Here is a 20123-nt window from a genome sequence, read left to right as displayed (position 1 = left end):
TGAATTCTCTTCTCTTCCCACATTGTGGGTCCTGGGGAGTCAATCTTGTTGGGATTTGTGGAAAGTGACTTTACTTACTGAACCGTCTCACTGGCCTGTTTCTAAACCAGCTCTTTAAAATGTTTTTCTTTTTCAAAATTCCTACCAAAAACATCACCCCTCCCCAGTGAAAAAGGATTCCGTACTGAAAGGCAGACTAAGAATATACCAGCCATTTTCACATGAAGAGCACTGCTGGCCCCTTGGTCTTGAACTTCCCAGCCTCTAGAATTGGGAAATAAGCAGTTCTTTATAAACTGTACCATGCACATTGGACACTTATTTCCCCGGGGGGTCGAGCTTGGGGTTGAGACCGGGTCTATGCAGCTCACGCAGCTCTGGAACATGTTGGAAGTTTAGGTACGCACTACCCACTCAGTGCTCAATGTGGTGCTTTCATTATGGAGGGAACTACTGCTACATTCCTGTGGGGCAATTTTAATCTACATTAAGCACTGTTCTTGCCTAGGTTTCCACCTACTTAAAAATCTCCTTCAATTTAAGTAGGCTAATGAAAACATCACGCAAAATCACCAGGTATCAGATTTTGCAAAATTATCCAAACATTTAAAATGTATTATAAAACCAACATAGACAACTCAAAGAGAAAAAATTTTATTGATATAAAATGCACTTATAAAATGTCCACAGAAGACATGTGATTTTTCACTGCTATATAAATTTATTGGGAATGTTATTCACATCTATTGTCACCTAAAACATACTGTAAACAATGAGTTATACCCTAAAACAAATGCGTAACTGATTCTCGCAATCGTTGGTTTAATCATTAGTAAGGTTACACGATCACATCTATGTTCTGGAATGTGCATTTACTTTGATGTAGTGTCATAGAATTCAGAGCATAACTGCACAGGGATACTTTCCAACAGTCACCACTGGTTCGGGATCTGCATGACAAAGAGTATTCCCTCTGCTTAAAACTGGAAGCTTTTGGCGGTGGTCTGCAACGTGTCTCTAGGACTCTCACCACAGCAATCTGTGCGCGGGTGTGACTACGTGTGTACACGTAAAACTACACGTTTACCTCTAGTAAACCAGTGCAACATTACTGCCAACTGTTCTGCATATTTAAATAGTAAAGTCTAAGTATTTGTAAACAAACAGAACACACAAATACCCAAATCTATTCTTAAAAAATTCCATCAGCCCATAACTCCTCTCACATGGTTTATGTGAATACAACTGAATTTTTGAAAGGCGCATGTATTGCCTTCGGTAATAAGGCTTTGCAATGGGTGCTTCATAGTTCATACCATGAAATGTGCATTATTGACATTTATCTTATGCAGCATGAAGTTCAGGTCAACGACTTCCAAATCCTGAATACCATAGCCCATTTCAAAACTCCTCTAAGTTATGGCTCTGCAGCAGGTTTAGCAGATTAAATATGAAGTGTTCTAACTCCCTCTATTTCAAGTATCAAAGAACTCTGAGGCTCAAAATTTCTAGGTTGTAACTGAAAATACAAAGCTTCAGGAAACACATGTTTTGAGAAAAGTTATTAAATGAAACAAGATTCTTAAGCTAAATATTATCTGTGTTAACCTGCTAAGCAATAGGAATTGATTATTTTAGATCTGAATACTTGCTCCCAAGTGATAAGACAATTTGCTTTAAGATTTAAAACTTCTAACAGTTTTCACTTTAGTTTTGTTTCCTTTTGAATGATACTTGAACTCTGATCTGGCTTCACAGTACTTACGATGAAGGAGTCATTTTGGAAACAGACATTTGGAAAGCTCTGCGAAGACCTTACAAGACTGTGTAGTCTTCCAGGACCATCAGAAACCTTTAAATCTGGTACCTTTAAAGCTTCAGAATGAGCTGGTTTTCTGAAATTGTAATGCTATAAAAAGAAAAGGTCAAAGTGACGCACTGCTGCAGACGGTCCCTGCAGAGAGTCCCAGTCTGAGCCCAGCTCTCAAGAGCAAGCAGCTTCCACCTGTCCCAGGCTCCCGACCACACTCATCAAGAAGTGAGCATCAGGGGAACTCAGACCTCACTACAGAGTACGAAAAAGCAAGTCCTCGGGCCTCTGGAACTGGCTCACCTATATAAAATATTGAAGGTTATGTGGAAGTGTGGAATCAACACGCGATGAAAACAGTGTGACAAAACCAAACATCACTATGTTGAAATCTTGTCTAGCTTTAACTAAAAAATAGAAATCATGAGTCTTCTATAGCATTAATTTAAAAAATACATAGAAGTGAAAAGTGCTATTTTTCAAAAAGTACAATTTTCCTCCCACCTATATCAACATGGAATGATTTCAGTTCTCCTCGTACTAAAAGCTGGAATTTTACAAAACTATATTGCAACATTTAATCAAATAATTTTAATCAGTAGTGGCTTCTGCTTCCGCTGGACCTCTAATCAGTCTTCGAATCCCTCTCTTTCCTGCAGGACCTTTTGGTTTCGCAAAACTCTGCTTATGCGCATGCTGCTTGGGGTGTACTTCGTCATAGAGGAAATCTGCAGTCAGCTCATCCCCATTGTCTATCTCGATCTGCAAAGGAGGAAATCAACAGTGAGAAACCATGTAAGACAGCGAACATCCAAAACCGACCACAAGCAGAAGCTGGCTCCCAGGTCTGGACGCCCACACAAGTGTACCGCACGCCTTCCACACGAGAGAACGCAAAGACGGCCTGTAAAGTTCCCCTCCCGTCCTTCTGAGGGAGACGCTACAGCAGTCATTTAGACACAGTCAGTCCCCCTCCAGTCTGCCGCCTCTCACTGCCCCACTTCAAGTCACATTTACAAGCAGAAGTGAGTGCCACGTCCTCCAGCTGCTCTGCTTTCTATACTCAAACACTGCACTGGCTCCTTCATTCTTGGGACACTTGGAATCGCTCTACTGAACAGGTGTGGGCCAATGATGGCCTACAGACCAAATCTCCAAACCAATTAAGCACACGTCACACTTCAAGAAAAACAACAAAACCGTGCAGGAGACCCATGGGACCTGGCAAAGCCTAAGGTATTACTGTCCGATCTTCTGCAGTATAAGCTGACCCTTTCTGAAAGGTCCTAGCACAGCGAGTGACCCATAGAATCTAGAGTTGCTCGAGGCTCAGCACCCCAACACCAGCAGTTTGTAAGTCTTTCCCTATATCCCACCTGTAATTAAGAACATATATGGAGATATGGTAGCGGCACCCCACTTTGTAAACTGACAGAAATGCTCTGTCTATGTTGTACTCCTAATGCTACAAATGGCCAATGAGCATTTGCAATTATCAGTGTTAGATTAAGAAACTGAATTTTACATTTTACTCAAGTGTACACTGAAATAGACAAAAATGACCTGCAGCTACCACCATACTAGATAGTACAGATCTACAAAGATGGGGATCATGGCAGATCACCCCCAGGCACTCAGCAGGTTCTAAGGATTTAGGGTGAAAACAATAAAATGAAATATTTTATTTCTAAACTACATCACCCGGAAATGCACCCCACTGTACTACATGGAAATGACAGAAAGAATCTAGCAAAACTTTAACATTCTTAAATAGTAAAGTCTACCTTTCTGATCACATTCATCTGTAATTGTCTTTCTACAATTTCTAGCAGAGGGCTCTTGCAGCTAGAATACAGCATCCGCTCTCTTATGCTGCACGTGTATCCAGGCATTGAATAAATAAAAACTGTAAGGTAAAAATAACAACAATTAGAATTATCAACTAAAGCAAGTCTATGAGCCTCCTAAAACTTCAACTAAGCCCCCAGCAGGAAACACCTAAGAACGCGGGGCTGAAACACGCTAAGCAAAATGAAGGTCCCATGGTGAGGACAATGTGTCACGTACCTATGGACTCTAAGTAGTCCCCTTCATGAGAATGCTTATACAGAAAGAAATGGTAACGTGCCGAATCCTTGGGAATCCTCTTTGGCAAATCTTTTAGTTCTGTATTTGTTGTGTTGGCCAAAATTATTGTTTCATTTTTTATATCTATTTCCTACCAAAAAGAAACAACATTTATTAAACAGGTAAAACAGAAGTTAACTTAAAAGACAAGGATGATGCACAGTTGTGGATTATCTGACTTTTTCATACATTTACAGTACTTGGTGATTTAAAAAAACAAAACAGTGAGACCCTGCCTCAAAAGAAAAAAAATTAATAAAAAGCCAAGAAGGAAAAAACATAAAGTTAGGGCTGGAGAGATGGCTCAGCGGTTAAGAGCACTGGCTGCTCATCCAGAGGACCCAGGTTCAATTCCCAGCACCCACATGGCAGCTCACAACTGTTTGTAACTCCAGTTCTGGGGGATCTGACACCCTCACACATACATGTAGGCAGAAACACCAATGCACATAAAATACATAAGCTAATTTAAAAAAAGGAACCACACAGGCCACAGCTACTGAGGAGGATGGTGACTTCGTACCACAGCTACCGAGGAGGGCAGCCACTTCGCGGCTAGCGTATGCCTCTTACCAACTGCACGTAGTTGAGCTGCTTGTTGCTCAATTTCTCCAAAGCCTGGAAAGCGTCTCGAGAAATAGGGAACGCCACGCCTTGTAGTGTCTGATGCTTTGTGTCCACGCCCACGTCAGTCTGTACCTGAGACACAGATATAATTGACAGGTAAAGCTTTAGTGCTTAGCAGGGTCTGAGGGCAAAAAGCAGAAAACTCCACTTAAAAAAATAAGTCTCACTTATCCTTCCCCAATCTACAATTCAAATTCTTAAAACATTTGAAACTTGGAAGACAAATCATCCTCACACTGATTTACAGTCCTGCTAGCATACTGTGGGCATGCAGAGCGCATGACACACGGGGATGAACTACTGGAGGGAGCCTGGACTGAGCAGGGTATGGCTTTGGAGGTTTCCTTAGCTCAGCTTGGCACAGGTTCAAGTAAGTACAGTAACTCTCCCAAAGGGCCATCAGGTTACCTCCTGAAGTGCAGACTGTTCTTGCTAGAAGTTGTGAATAGTAAAGTGTGCACAGCACACACAGAACTTTGCTCTACTGGACATAAAATACGACACAAACGCCATGCACTGAACTGAAATGATGACACAGGATCCAGACAGACACACTCATTAAGCTACAACTGCACACCTTCCAGATGTAGGGCTTTCTTTACTAACTGTGTATATGGCTGGCAGGAGGATACTTGAAAAAAGCTCTTCAATGCACATGTTTACAACTGTTCTACTTCATAAATGACAGCTAGTATAGGGTCTCATTTGCAAGATCGCAACAGAAAGTCAAATACAAACTTTACTGAAGAAAAAGATGAATGGAGTCTACAGCATGATACTGGAGGATGAAAACATGACAGAACATATGCAAGTGCATACCCCAATATGATCCTCTGGGTTCTGATTGCAAGGAATAAAACAAACTATCAAACTTGTACAAAACAAAAAACAGTCACATACAAAGCCCTACTCAAATAACTTTAGTTTAAAATATATGCTAGCTCCTTGCCATCAACTTCCTATCAAAGGTACTAGCCATTTCCAGACTAGTCCAGCCTGGTATGAAGAACAGTGAACAGTGGTTGGGACACCTGTTCTTCTCTGTATAAAGTTTCAGTAACTAAGATGGCTGCAGACAAATATTAAAATTATGGCTCCAAGTTTACTGGCTTCAATATGCTTAACAAATACTCCATCTTCCATGTATGTCTCCACGTTCACAGAAGTTAAAGCCCATTTAGAGACCTTACGCATTCTCAAGCATTTTCATTGTATTTTCTTTAGCAAACACTATTCTCTAAAGTAATGTATTTTTAAAGAATTTTCTTTATGCAGTTGTATTAGATACAAAACACTCTGCAAACAATGGGTAACACACTTTTCTCTTTAAAAGTACTCATAGCAGGAGGGCGGTGGTGGGCACACCTTTAATCCCAGCACTCGTGAGGCAGAGCCAGGAGGATCTCTTTGAGTCCGAGGCCAGCCTGGTCTACAGAGAGAGATCCAGGACAGGCACCAAAATAACACAGAGAAACACTGTCTCGAAAAAACAAAACAAAGTACTCATAGCACAGAGCTTCTAGTAGAAAGTTTGTTTTAACATGTACCTTTTGGGGACAGCCCTTTATGAACTGCAATTAGTTTAATATGAATGTTTTACTAATATTTTTTTTTCTGAAAACACATTAAGCACACAGATCTTTTTCTAAACCAAACAGAATAAACCTAACCAACCCATCTGATTTCCAGTTAACCTCCGTGTCGATTCATTCAACACACTTGAAACCTTGGAAGCATTAAAAGTGTAACTTACCTCATTAATTTTAATCTGTCGTAACTCTTCCTCTGCTGCAGTCAGTGGAGCGGGGGAAGCCTGGGACAGCAAATACTTTTTATATCCATGTAACGACACGTCTTCCTGTAAGCAAAGCAATGGGTAAGTATTTTCCAGAAATACAAGCCAAGTGAGGCTACATTAGGAAAAAGAAAATTATTAATTGAAAAAATTAGAGTGATAAAAAGCAGCTGTAATTTTGCTCTTATTACTTTAATCCTCTATTTTGAAAGTTTCAAAACTTTTAACAACTGTCTCCTTTTCCTCAAGTTTATAATCATTAAATCTTTTGTCTGAGTTTGATCAGCCAAATAAGGAACTGATCAAGCCTTAAACTTACAAGACATCTGTAATTTACCAGCTGCAGAAAACTGGCCTACAGCTACCAATTTCTTTATTAAAATCACTTATATAGTATTTACAGAAGCACTCATATAAGAAAAAGTGTACTTCAAAGAGATGTGCTTATGAGCATTTTGCTCTTGGAAGGCTGAAAGTGAGGGAGCTAGGATGGTTTGATGGCTGAGAGCAAGCAAGCTGAGAAGCCAGCCCAGCTCATTGTTAAAGTGGGGGCGGAGGCGGGGGCGGAGAGAGACACATGCCTCCTCTATTGGCGAAAGCCTATCATTTTCTGAAACAGAAGCATAAACCAGCTGTTCAAAGTCTATTCCAAACACCTTAATTTGTGAATATAGTCATAAATGCATCAATTTACCATACATCTTAGAGGATAATGATACTTCAATAGTGTTTATTCTCAATATCAATAGATACAAGTGAATTCATCATCATGAACTTGCATATCATGAGAAATAACATTACTCTTCTTATGCTTGAGACAGGGTCTCAAAATGTAGCCCTGGCTGTCCTGGACTCATTACATAGACCAGGCTGGTATCCAACTCAAAGGGTTCTGCCTCCCAAGTACTAGGATTAATGGTTTGTGCCACAATGCCTGGCTTCACAGGTTTTGTTCCCTGTTCTGTTTTTTTTTTTTTTTTCTTGTCTTTTAAAACATATAAAAAGCACACAAACATAAGTTCTGCACCTTTACTGTTCCAAATACTTCATCTTTAATATGGCCACCTCCAAATTCTTTTTTCAGGGTTGCTCTTGTGGCTGCATACAACATTTTTTGACGAACCTATACAATTGTGAAAGTTTTACATGTTAACAGTATTACCATTATAAAAGAAAGCAATGATATAGTAAAACCTTCAAGTACTTAAATAAATATGGCTGATACTCACTGACACTAACAACTATAGCCATTAGTGACCATTAAGGTAGATTTTAAATCATGTAGGACACGTTTTTAAAGTAGAAAATAAACCCCTAACTTTATCCTAAAAATTTACTAAAAATACTATTTCAAAATATTAGGAGAGAAATCAATATAAAATAACCTTTACAGTGGTATTTTACTCAGAGCTAAAGCAGACATTACTAATTAAGAATCAAATATTCATGCATTCCTAATGGCAAATGCCAGCAGATGAGGAACAGTGGGATGAAAAGACACACGTTTTATTATTAAACAGCTTTAGTAGCTTTCATAAATATCAATTAACAGAAACAATTTCATAATTCTAAATGGTGAAATCCGCTATTTCTTCCAGAATTAAAAATGGGTAATCACTTGAGAATATCTAGATAGCAATAAAAAAAATAGCTTTTTCTAAGAAATCTGAGAGTCTTTAAAATCTTGGGCAGTATCTAAAACCTAATTCCATCTTTTACTTTATTTAGTCTACTATCAACTCTCCTTGGTTGTTTTGTGACAGGATTATGCCCCTATGGGAAATGATTGCTCCTTCTTACCCTTCTTTTAGCCTGAAAATATTTTAGAAAAAAAATTCTTCCCAGCATTTAATGTTAAAAAAAACAACAACAACAAAAAAAAAACTACAAAAAATTACTCACATGAGAATGATCTGGAGACCATGCAATGAATATCCATTCATATCCCTGGGCATTCTGAGAGTCTAACCTGAATAATACATAGCACGGTTGCTTGTCCTCCAGCAGTGGCAACACAAAGGAATCGTAATCCCGTTCCCAGGAATCAGAAGGCTGACTACATGATCCGATCACAAGCTGCTCTAGGAAATGAAAATTTCAAACAGATAAATGGTTTGCACTATCAAGTGAGGATAGGATGAAGACAAGAAAAACGAGTTATTTCTCAATTACTGCTTTTCCATAAAAATTGAAAAGGCGGAGCTATACAAAATAATTATGATCTGAGGCATTACTGAGAAGGAATAATATAAAGATCTTAGAAAAAGCATGGTTAAAATATTTTATATAAATAAGGAACAAACAAAAATGGTAATAGCTGAGTTAAATGTTCAAATAAAGGGCAATTAGATATTTGTTAAAATGTTTATGCTGAAAATTTTATGTAAATTATATATATATAAAACTTCATTTACTCAAAACTGTAATTCTTGAAATTGATAATTGTAAAGAATTATGAAACAAGCATTAGCTCCTACACTTCACAGCAACACTGCTGATTTAACATGTTGCCTAAGAGCATAAACGAGAACTGGGAGTTGTCATTTTTCAAGTGCTATCTTGCAGAATTCAGTAAGATTCTGAAGGGAGTCTTCCAGAGAATCACTTGTGCACATGGACAGGGTCTACTACACCACCACACAGCAACAGGGCACATGGACAGGATCTACTACACCACCACACAGCAACAAGGCGAGCCAGTGACAGCCGCCATCTTCCCTCAGAGAATGTGCAAACAGGTGGTACAGGCAAGTGAAAAAACTCGATTCGTGTTTTAAAAGAGTTCATAGACGATCAAAACAAATCACACATACAAAAAAATCCCAGAAATGAAGAACAAGAATAAAACAATATGCAGTTTATGTGAACTTAAAAACTCAAAACAGAATTATGTCTATGTAGGCATTTAGGGAAAGGGAACTGATCATATGTAAAAAACTTTCAAAGTGTAGCTGCCCCCCCCCCCCGGGGGGGGGGGGAAAGTCTAGCAGTCAAAAGACATTTTACATCAGAGAAACAGTAACATTTAAAAAGTTAAATTTGGTTCTGAGCAAGCTATAAAGAACTAAGTCCTTGATTGAAGAGGTAGGTATTTATTTTTTTATTCTCTGAAATTTCCTAATTTAACGTTTTTCTCAAGACTAAAAAAAAAAACCTGGAAAATATTTAGGAATAGAAATTTTCCTTCTGAAGAAGTGCTTATTAGATACATTTTATCTTCCCATTTTGTTTACTAACTAGTCACTCAGGAGGTAAGAACATTCACAATTTTAGCTATTTTGAAGTAGACCTTTGTTCCTATTAAATATTGTAAGATTTTCTAAGCTATTTTCGCATTTTAATAAGCACAAAAATGAAAAAACAAAGTTGATTTATTTCTAGTTCATGAAAAAACAAGTTATTTTTTGAAAACAAAAGGTTCTAGGGTATCTGAGGAGGCCAAGGGGATGCTTTCCGCACATTCGTTTTGACATGAAGTTTTTACGGGTGACTTCAAATTCATCTAGTTCTGATGTGGTCACTCAGCCAGTTTTCCCAATCACACAGTTACTGTTAAGGAGTCCATTTATAATTTGCCATGTTCTTAGAATGTTTCCAAACAAGAAATGGTAATATTCCTCTCTCTGCTCTAGGGTCCAATCAGACAAAAAACAAAAGCATTGAAATGTTTCTACTTCAAAACACACTCTACTGAATTAACTCATAAATACTTAGTTTTGTTTGTTTTAAATAGTGTCCTGGTTACTGATTTCCATTCTAGAAGAGGAAGCACTAACATTAGACATGGATTCTAGTGCAGAAAGATACACAAAAGATGAAGCTATCATACCAGAAACTACCTGGGGTTTCCCCCACAGCTACACAATTTAAAAGGAAAATAAAGCTGAAAGGCAAAAGTTGACCTTGTTTCATGCTGATTAATAGTTCAAATTACTAATAACACTTGGAAACCTGAAACGTCGAATACTCAAAGGACACACAGTATCTTAAAATGTTAACTAACCATTTTCAATAGATATTTTCAGAAGTCTGTACTTCCCGTCTCTGGCTCTGGCAAAGATCTCTTTAACATCTTCACTTGCTGGGGAAAATGATAAAGAAAAATAAATCCATTTTTAGCCTAGAAGTACTTTATTTTGCTCTTTACACAAACAAAGCATAAAGAAAAATATAGAGAATATAGCACTTTCTTATTGTTATTATAAAACAGAAGCACAAAACATGGGCATTGACTATTATTAAAAAAATAAATACTAAATTTTAAAAGTACATAGCAGAAGTAACACTGAGGTGAATACTTTTAGTCAAACTCAGTAACGGACGAATTACTTCATGTCTGAAAACGTTGCAAGTTGCTTCTATAGTCCAATTTTAAGTTTGTGATAGCGTCTTCATTTCCTGTATCTGTCCATCAAAAACAACAGGATCAAGTCTCGTATTCTGATTAAAGAAAAAGCTTGTAAAAGGCACTAGATCTTACACTGTTGATATCTTTCTTGTATCTCTCAAAAAAGCTATCGTTGTCACTGAGCAAATAAACATTTAATAACCTATGCCTTGTGTACTCATTACAGCTTCCATTTTCATTCTTGGGTTGGTTTCCAGCAAGAGTACTATTTAAATCTTGCTATAAAAGGCTCAAACATCAAACTTAATCATTAATTTTGACGCATTTAAATGCCAAAATTAACACGGAAAGACAAATGTTTTTAGAAATGGGACTATTTTTTGCCCGGGTGTGTATGAAAGAAAAGAGGAGGTGTCAAAACCCCTTAAACACAAAACAAGTTATTAGCTGGTCACCTGGGGGAAACACTCCGTTGACTATTACAGGAAGTGTTCTAGTTTATGTCAGAACTCGTTAAATAACTCCAGGGTATATTATTTGATTCTAAGGCAGTGAGTACTTTCAAGTTGCCTATTTTCAAACCGGGAAATAATGGAGGGTTAAGATACACAAGTATCTCCACGGGGTGATCAGGTGCACCCACAGAGACCAGGTTTTCCATGCTGCCCGGGGGAGCATCCAAAGATGGAAAAACACTTCCTCCTCAGGATTTCTCCGGGAGGAAAGCACGCTCCCGTTCTGAGATAAAATCCGGGGAGTTTGGGAGGCAGCCTAGAGCTGCGGGATTTGTTTGTTTTTCAAATGATCTGAGTGCTGGCACAATCTCCTTGCGGGGAGGGGTACCGAGGAGAGGCGCTCGGCTTGGCCGGCCTGGGGTCTTCCTGCTCGGGGAGCCGGGGTCAGGAGGCGGCGGGTCGGCCCCCGTACCCCACTCAGCTCTCCTGCAGGCACTGCCTCCTGTGAACGTGGCGGCGGCCGGGTAGGGCCGCCGAGGGACACGATCCGGGCCGTCGCACCCAGAGCGTCTCCAACGCCGTCGGCGCCTCCAGCGCTCGGGCCCGCCGCCTCCCGGGAGCCCCTGCCCCCGTGGCGCCGTTACCTTGGATGCCGGTCTGGTGGGACATGGCGGCGGCCGCAGGTTCCCGGCTCCGGCGCAGGGTGCGGCAGCGGCACCGGCCGGCGGATCCAGGAAGTAGCGGCTCCGCCTGCGCGTCATCTGCCCGCGACTCCCCGCCCCGCCCCCAGCGCCCGCCGCCTTCGCCTTCGCCTGCGGGACGTAGGCCCCGCCCCTATCCCCGCCCCCGTCCTTTCACTGGCTACTCTCGCAAACTCCGCCCCGCCAGGCTTTGGCCACGCCTTCCCGTCACTGGCCCCACCCCTTCTCCCCGCCCTCTTCTGCTGTGCCTCACTCACAAGGCAGCACCCTATGGAGACGTGTTTCGTGCTTTAAGCTGTTCACTCTTCAATTGATCACTCACACAAAACCGTGGTTCTCACCTCAAGGAGAAGAAAAAATAGTTTATTCTGAAACCAAATATGTGGTAATGGGTGGAGGGGCACAAATTCATTTCACCCCACCCTCCACCCCTCAGTATTATGTTCCAACCTGATAACACTTTTATGGATTTTTTTGTAGTAGCAGAACAAAAGAAAATCACAAATCATGGCATCTTTAAAATATATATTTGGTGGGGACATGGGGTTATACCAAAGTGGAGAAGTCTCTGCTACCGGTTCAGATGTCACCTGATGACATTCGTAACCTTTAAGTGATAGAAGCTAAGTGGTCTGTACATCCCAAAAAAAGGTTCTAAAGATGGATGTTAAGTAAGACACAGGAGTGGGCAGTGAATAGGATGGTCCAACATAATTTGGTTTGGGAGGGACCTACAACACAGTTCTACACAATCAGGTAGTTCTCGTCAGGCAGGAAAACTTTTTGAGTCTTTAGCAGGTATGGGGTGGCTTTCTTGCTGGGAATTTCAATTCACAGCACTTTAAGAGATTCTTTGTCCTTTCTCCGGGTCCCCAAAGAACTGAGGATACAGCCACTGAACCACTGAGCTGACCTCTGTGGTCAGCTCTACCACTGAAAGTCATTAATAGAGCTTTGCTTTAGGTTGGCCCTTTATTGTCTCAAATCAAATGTGTATTCATCGTTACCTGGAATAGAGTAGTTAAAATTCTTTCTCACTTCAAACTTTTATTAGCATTATTTCCCCCAAGAAAATTAATTCTATTGTTTATTTTATGTTTTTTTGTTTTTGTTTTTTTACTGTTCTTAAGTAGAAAGCTAGGTCTTGATTTTAGAGCTTTGAACTAATAAATATACAAAATTACAATATGATTAAATGCTCTTCAGGCAAACAATATAATAACATCAACAGAATCCCTCTTTGAATATAATGCATTTTCAATAAGCCACTAAATAGGCCAGCAAGACCACAGAAAACAAGACTGTTATATTCTGGGACTTGTAATTTAAACTCTTTCTTTACCAGATCCTCATACTCACGGATTAGCCACATACAATCTGAGTTTTTGGGGACTTCTTTGGGACGTGTTTCATTCCAACAAGTACTTCCTGGCATAATGGTTCATCCTGATTTACCAGTTTTAACTGTACTGTTGCACAAAGGGAAAACTGTAGAGTTTACTTGCAGGTTTTTAGCTGATTCATGTCCTGTTGATTACAGAAGTTGACACTGTTGAAAAATACTGATGAGATTTAAAAAATTATCTTTCCCATATCCACGCTTAGAAAGGACCATTGTGTGTTTAGCTTGAGAAGAAAGTCAAATTAAGTTTGGACCCTTCCTGTCATCCCCCAGGAAGCAACCCCCCTTTTTTTTACTCTCTGCAAACATATTATTATGTAAAGTCTGCAAGGGCCTTAGGTCTCAACAGAGCTCTGATACCTCTGCCTCCTCATATGTTATTGTTGTTATCATCATTACTATTTTATTGAGACAGGGTTTCTCAATGTAGTTCTAGCTGTCCTGTAACTCACTCTGTAGACCAGGCTCACCTCAGACTCACAGAGATCCACCTGCCTCTGTCTCTGTACTGAGATTAAAGGCATCCTCCACCACAAGAGGTCTCCTAAGATATTTTTAATCCTGAGGAGGGGCAATTGTTATATCTCTCTTTCTTGAGCCTCTTAGGCTTTTTAGCTTTCTATTTATCTTTCCCATTCTAGAAAAAAAGAATCAATTCATTTTAATTAAAACAAAATCTTAACATAAAACTTCCATTTTACTAAAAGTGTCTTTATTTTTACATCTTTTGAACACTTGCTTCTCTGACTAGGTGGTGGCCTATTACTTTATATGTGTTTTTAACATCATAAGACATAGTAACATTAATAAGTACATTTACCAAATTATTTGGAGGCTCACTGTTGAGTCCAGTGACATCAGGCTGGATAGAGAACATTTGTCCTTCTTATAACCTGTAGAAACATGTCCAGATGAGACTTATCTCCAGCAGGATTGTGGTGGGAATGAGGACTGATAAATGGCAATGAAAGGACCTCCTCCCCTTCCTCAGAGTGCTGTCTTAGAGGAAACAGCCGATTTTGAAGGGTCACCCTCTGAGGTCTTTAAATTTTATAAGATCCTAGGCACATGGCAGGCAGCAGTCACCATCAAAGGGATCAAGGTAGCAGAAGTATCTGGCTTTACTTTGTCTAACTTGAGGTCTGGCTAGGCTTGGGAAGGAGGACCCACTGCTTAAAAGCCTGTATTACAATCATTGTGTGCAAGTTGGAGCAGGAAACCATAAAAAACATAATGAGTGCCTTCTCTCCTACAAAAAAGATAACACTGTGGTTGTTGTTACCCACAACTGGCCACTTTCCCATCCCCCACTTTACATTTAGGCCAGGCTCAAAGGCAGAAACATTTCTGGCTTTTTTTCTTTTCTTTCAGTATCTGTGGGACAGATGAATGATGAACAATTACCCATCGGTAGGTTCCCACACACATCTCCACTCTCCTGAAGCTACTTGTGGACATAACTGGGACTCAAAACTATGGCTTTCTCCCTTCTTGTCTGTCTTGGCAGTGGTTGAAATTTGCAGCCTGCCTACCCCGATGTTTTTCTCTCAAACTCTAATAAGACAGCCCTGGAGCTTCCTTCTAAGTCTATTTTGAAAGACTTTTATCTTTTAGACTAAGAGCCTTCAAAAGGGGACCCCTGAATCTCCAGTAACAATTGTTTTGTTGCAAACAGGATTAAACTGCTTCTTAAAGCCCGAGTTTCAAATTCCAAGGTGAAAGCGTACAATTGACTTTACTTGTTTAAGATGTCAAATCTGCCTTGGTCAAGTTTTACCCAGGCCCCAGTGTCTCCAATGAAAACAGAGAGGAAAGGAACCTCAAACTTGAAAAACAAACTTAGGATCAGGTATAGCTGTACTTAGGACTAAACATTTAAAGTCACAAACCCTAATGCAAGCAGAGGAATGGTCGATTTAAAAGAAGTATCTATTATCCAGTTCTAACTCTCTGATGCCCCAATGGGACTCTGGGCCCAGGATAGCAGGTCTGATTTCCAAATGTCAGAAATTAGACTTTCTTCTAAAACAACAATAACGAAACTCCATTTCAACTTCAAAAGTGTGAAAAAACAAAAGAACATATATGTGGGTCATATCTGGCTGTTGATTAATTGGTGGAGTAGGACTGTTGACCTTGATCTCCTTTCTGGATACCTAACAAAAGCAGACCACTGTAATTTTCTTACACAATAGGAAAGAACATTATGTGCACGGCATCAGTGTGAGCAACACACGTTCATTGTTTCTCTGATGAGCAACTTGATAAAAAAGAATCCTTCCTTCTTTAACATGTGAAAAAATTATACGGGGGGCGGGGAAGGTTGCATTATTGGCTTTAGGCTTTGTGAGCAACAACCCACTAATGAGGTTAAAATGTGAGTTAAAAGCCACATAGGCATGGTACGGCCTTGGACAAAATTATTTAATCTCTCTGAGCTTCCTCTTTGTTCCTGCCACACGCCAATATTGATGTCTTGGGGGATCTCATGGAAACCAAGTGAGACAGGAGGTGTTGAGATGTGTTAGGTGCTCCAGGGTGTGGGGTTTCATAGATGCTAGTTAGCATTGGGGCCAGTACAATATATTATCACATAGCATATTTCAAAAAAAAAAAAAAAAAAAAAAAAACAAGAAAAGGGGATACTGATGTAGTTCAGCTTGCAGAGTGTTTGCCTAGCATGCAGAGGTCTTGGGTTAAACCCTCAGCACTGGGCTTGGTTGCTAGTATCTGTAATCCCAGCTCTTAGAAGGTGGAGACAGAATTCCAAAGTTCAAGCTCCGCTCAGCTCCACAGCGAGCTCCAGGCCAGCTGGGGAGACCTGAGACCTTGTTGAACGAACAAGAAAATAAATAAATGAAACAAACAAAAGAGAATGAATTTCTAAACATCAAGAGCTATTATCAAGGTCGATTCCTTAATAAAACCACATTATCACTGTGTCTTATATCACATACTCAGGCTCATAAAGTATTAAATAATAAAAATTAACTCATTAGGCCATTAAAAATGAAGATCAAGCATTAAATAGCCTCTATCATTTGCGTGTAATTACAACTCCCCACAGTCTACAATAGACATCAAGCAACAGTAAACTTTCAGAGAGAAACAGGATACATTCTTGCCAAAGGCTCTGCAGTCTTTGAAACACTCACTGAGAAAACAGAACAAAGACTGGGTTGAAGATTACCACTTCAAGCAAATGATACCTCTTTGTTACTCTCTCCAGTGAAACCCTAATAAACAGTAGGCACCCTCCTAACGAAAGAAACAGGAGGCATTTGCTTCAAAGGAGCTGTTGATGATGATAAATGTGCTTATGAGAATCCAAGTAGGAGAAAACACAGAGCGACAAGGATTTGGATGTATTATATACAGTGGGTGGGAGGCTAACCTCAGCCACAGCATCTTGAATCTCTTCTCATTGTCTCTAACATTCCTGTGGGGGCTGGGCAGGTTTGGTTTAAATGGCTAGTGGACTATCTGAGAGCCACTCTGAACATACAATGTTCTTCTGTCTTTTCTTAATTAACAATGTTGCTAATTAACAATGCCCCTCTGATGTTTAGTGTGTGGAAGAGAGGTCCCTAATAATTGGTCCACTATGAGGAACAGCTTTTTTCTTTTCCTTCCTTCCTTTCTTTTTCTTTTTCTTTTCTTTTTTTATTTTGGCCTTTAAGTATTTTTGTGACCGTAATGGATTCCTGAACTTTCATGTGTGAAGAATTTGGAGCCTAGAATTTGCAATCTGTCTGGAAGATGGTATTGGGAGAACTACAAAGCCAAGCTTGTATAACAGGGTTTTCTTTGTTCATTTTTACTATGTTGTGTCTTCAAAGAATAATTTAGAAAAAGAAGACAGATACAGTGGGAGGGGTGGGAGCAATATTCAGCAAGACTGAGAGGTTGAAATTGTTTCACATCCATTTTAAGCTGCCCGAGGACCAGGGCGTTCCTATCAGGATGTAAAATGGGTTTTCCTTGCCCCCCAAGTTTTTATAAACAGGGCAGGGCTTTCCAAGAGCATTATGATGTGTCTATTTGTTTTTTTTTTGTTTTTTTTTTTTTTTTTTGGTTTTTCGAGACAGGGTTTCTCTGTGTAGCTTTGTGCCTTTCCTGGAGCTCACTTGGTAGCCCAGGCTGGCCTCGAACTCACAAGAGATCCGCCTGGCTCTGCCTCCCGAGTGCTGGGATTAAAGGCGTGTGCCACCAACGCCCGGCGTGTCTATTTGTTTTTGAAGTGGGCTAGATCAGTGTGGTGGCTTTTGTTTGGGGGTTTGCTAGTGAAAGATTTAACAGTTAATATTTTATGTTATTAATAAGAGCAGTGGTCCAGCATAGTGGTGCCTGGGTAATATACGAAGAATCAGGAGTTCAAGGTCATCCTTGGTGACACAGTGAGTTGAAGGCCAGTCTGGGTTACATGAATCTTTCCCTCACAAAACCAAACAGCAACAACAAAACCAGGGGCCATGGATGTAGCTCCTTTGCGGGAGTGCTTGCTTGCCATGCAGGAAGCCCTGGGTTTGGAATCCCTGGAAATCTATAGACCAGGGAAAGAGGTGACTCAGCCTGTAATCCCACTTTTGGGAGGCGAAGACCAGAGGATCCGAGGTCCCAGGTCATCTTAACTACACAGCAAGTTTAAGGACATTCTGGGCTACAGGAGAGCCTGTCTCAAAAGAGAAAAGAGAAGGAGAACAGCAGCAAAAACAATCCGTGTGGTGGTAGACATGCCTGACGGAAAGAAACCGGAGTCACTGTCGACTGTGGCTTCCGTAACAGACCTGGCCTGTGGCATGTCTACCTCTACACTGATTTTAGCCTCCAGAAAACAACTTCCATTTAAACCATTATTGTCCCTGGCCTCTGTTCTCAGAGACAAATATACGGTAAGGCATTTTGCTTTACTCCAAACGGTTATATACGAGTATTCCTCATTTCACAGCTCTTTAGTTAATCAAGAGAGAACGTGCAACGTAGACTACTCCTGGGGGAAGCTGTGTTACGTAATCCAGTTGGCTTCTGAATTTTAGATTACAGTTTGTGAAAATTTGGGTAGCAAAGAGGCACAGCTAGTTTTAAAGGGGAAAATTAAAGCTAGTTGATATTCTATGTTCTCTGCAAGGAACAAGATAGGGTAAACATTTTCTATAACCATGCCAGAGAAGCAAATCAGCCAGAACCAGGGAATGTTCCTTTGCATAGATACAGGTAAGACCACTCATTGGTTTTGAAAAGACCATAGGTCCTACAAAATATAACCACCCTTCTATTCTTTAGAGGCTTATTTTAAGTTTATTTATTATTAGTTTAAATGTTTCATTAGCATGTATTAATTATCCATAATAATGGGCTTCATTGTGATATTTTCATACATGTACATAATGCATTTTCATCAAATCCACTCCCAATCCCCTCCTTTTAGTTCCTTGCTCTTCTTACCAGGACCCCCCACATTTACTAACCTGTCTTTCAAAAATGAATTTATAAGCTTGAATGGGATTCACCTCTAAGATAACTGAAAATATTATATTATGATCTCTCTATATATTCTTCTGAATTTCAACATTTTCTTAAATATTGATGCATCACACAGTTAAGAAATCAAAGTCTTCACTGTCTTAAAGAGGTTTTGAATTCGACCTTCGAATGACTACTTTGTAGAAAAACTCATTTCTAATAAGCGGGCAGAAATGAGCACATTTCTCAGAATTTACGGCGCTGGTCTTGTCCTTAGGTCTTTGTACAGCGCAGCCTCAGATATGAGAGTGGTGTGTCTGTTCTCAGTCCCCAGAGGCAGGTCCTAAAAGAGAACACTTGGGGACAGCGTCTGTCTGCTGTTTCATGTCCATTGTGAATGACCCAGTGTCCATGGAGAATCAGGGTCATTGAAGGCTAGGCTGGGACAAGACCAAAACCCCACAGAGGCACATTTGTCCTGCCTTTTGTTCCCCTGTGTCCTCTGTGGTACAGCACAGTTTACTACAAGCGATGTGTGTCTCCCATCAGCTGAGTATGAAGGCGTAAGGCTGTAGGCCAGCGCTCTGGAGTTAGAAGCAAGGGGAAGGCCCCAAGTTTAAGGCCAGCCTGTTCTACATAGTGAGTTCCAGGCCAGCCTAGGCTAACATGAAATGCTTCCTGAAAACAAAGCAAAACTGAAAACAGGAACAACAACAAAAATACTTCCTGGAAAAGAGGCGCGTGAAAAACATTTACTAGAGCAAAAACAAACAAACAAAAACAAAAAACAAGCAAACAAAACCCGTGAAGCTCTTTGGTATTGCCCATTACTCTGCTGGCAAAGGTGTCAGTCACACAGATCACACAGTCACACAGATTGGTTCACAGGTCTGTCCAGGTTCTTCATCTTCCTCCTTCCTCATCTAGAGAACTATGACTTGTTCTAGCAAGCCAATTGAGTTAGATACCAGGACTCAAAGCAGAGGTCAGCATGGTGTCTCCCTCAGCTGCCCTGGAGGCCAAGGGGCCACCCCCTGATCCTGGGTAGTTTCCTTCAGGCCTTTTAAACTGGTTTCATGCTCACCCTGATCTCCCATCAGACCCTTCTCCCTTCTCTCAGACATCCTTGCTTTGGCAATGGAGGAACATTTTGCTTGTCAGGGTTCGTTACTATCCTCAGAGCAGCTCCCTTCAAGGTTTTAGCTCATGGCTAATGTCTCTCCCCACACTGCTTTTTCACTGAGGAGCTGATACCCAAGGAAGCACAGCTCGCTTTCCCTAGCTCCTGTACTCTCTAATCTTGGTCTTGTTTTTCCTTTCTCTCTCCCTCCCTCCCCCTCCCCTAACCCTTTCTTTCCATGCCCTGGTATTCTCCACTGTGCCACTGTGAAGTAG

General features: G+C 40.4%; 1 protein-coding gene across 1 annotated transcript; it reads right to left on the bottom strand.

The window, feature by feature from the left end:
- Positions 1–698: 698 nt before the first annotated feature.
- On the bottom strand, positions 699–11931 carry Twf1 (twinfilin actin binding protein 1). Its single transcript, XM_028869293.2, has 9 exons — positions 11807–11931; positions 10363–10440; positions 8262–8440; positions 7387–7482; positions 6318–6422; positions 4511–4636; positions 3878–4028; positions 3595–3716; positions 699–2572 (listed from the first exon to the last, which is right to left on the bottom strand). The coding sequence occupies exons 1-9, from the start codon at positions 11829–11831 to the stop codon at positions 2402–2404; spliced, it is 1053 nt and encodes a 350-aa protein (XP_028725126.1). The 5' UTR covers positions 11832–11931; the 3' UTR covers positions 699–2401.
- Positions 11932–20123: the final 8192 nt, after the last annotated feature.

The sequence above is a fragment of the Peromyscus leucopus genome, chromosome 20 (genome assembly GCF_004664715.2).
Source record: "Peromyscus leucopus breed LL Stock chromosome 20, UCI_PerLeu_2.1, whole genome shotgun sequence".
NCBI classification, from domain to species: Eukaryota; Metazoa; Chordata; class Mammalia; order Rodentia; family Cricetidae; genus Peromyscus; species Peromyscus leucopus.
This window is presented reverse-complemented; position numbering and strand designations above follow the sequence as displayed.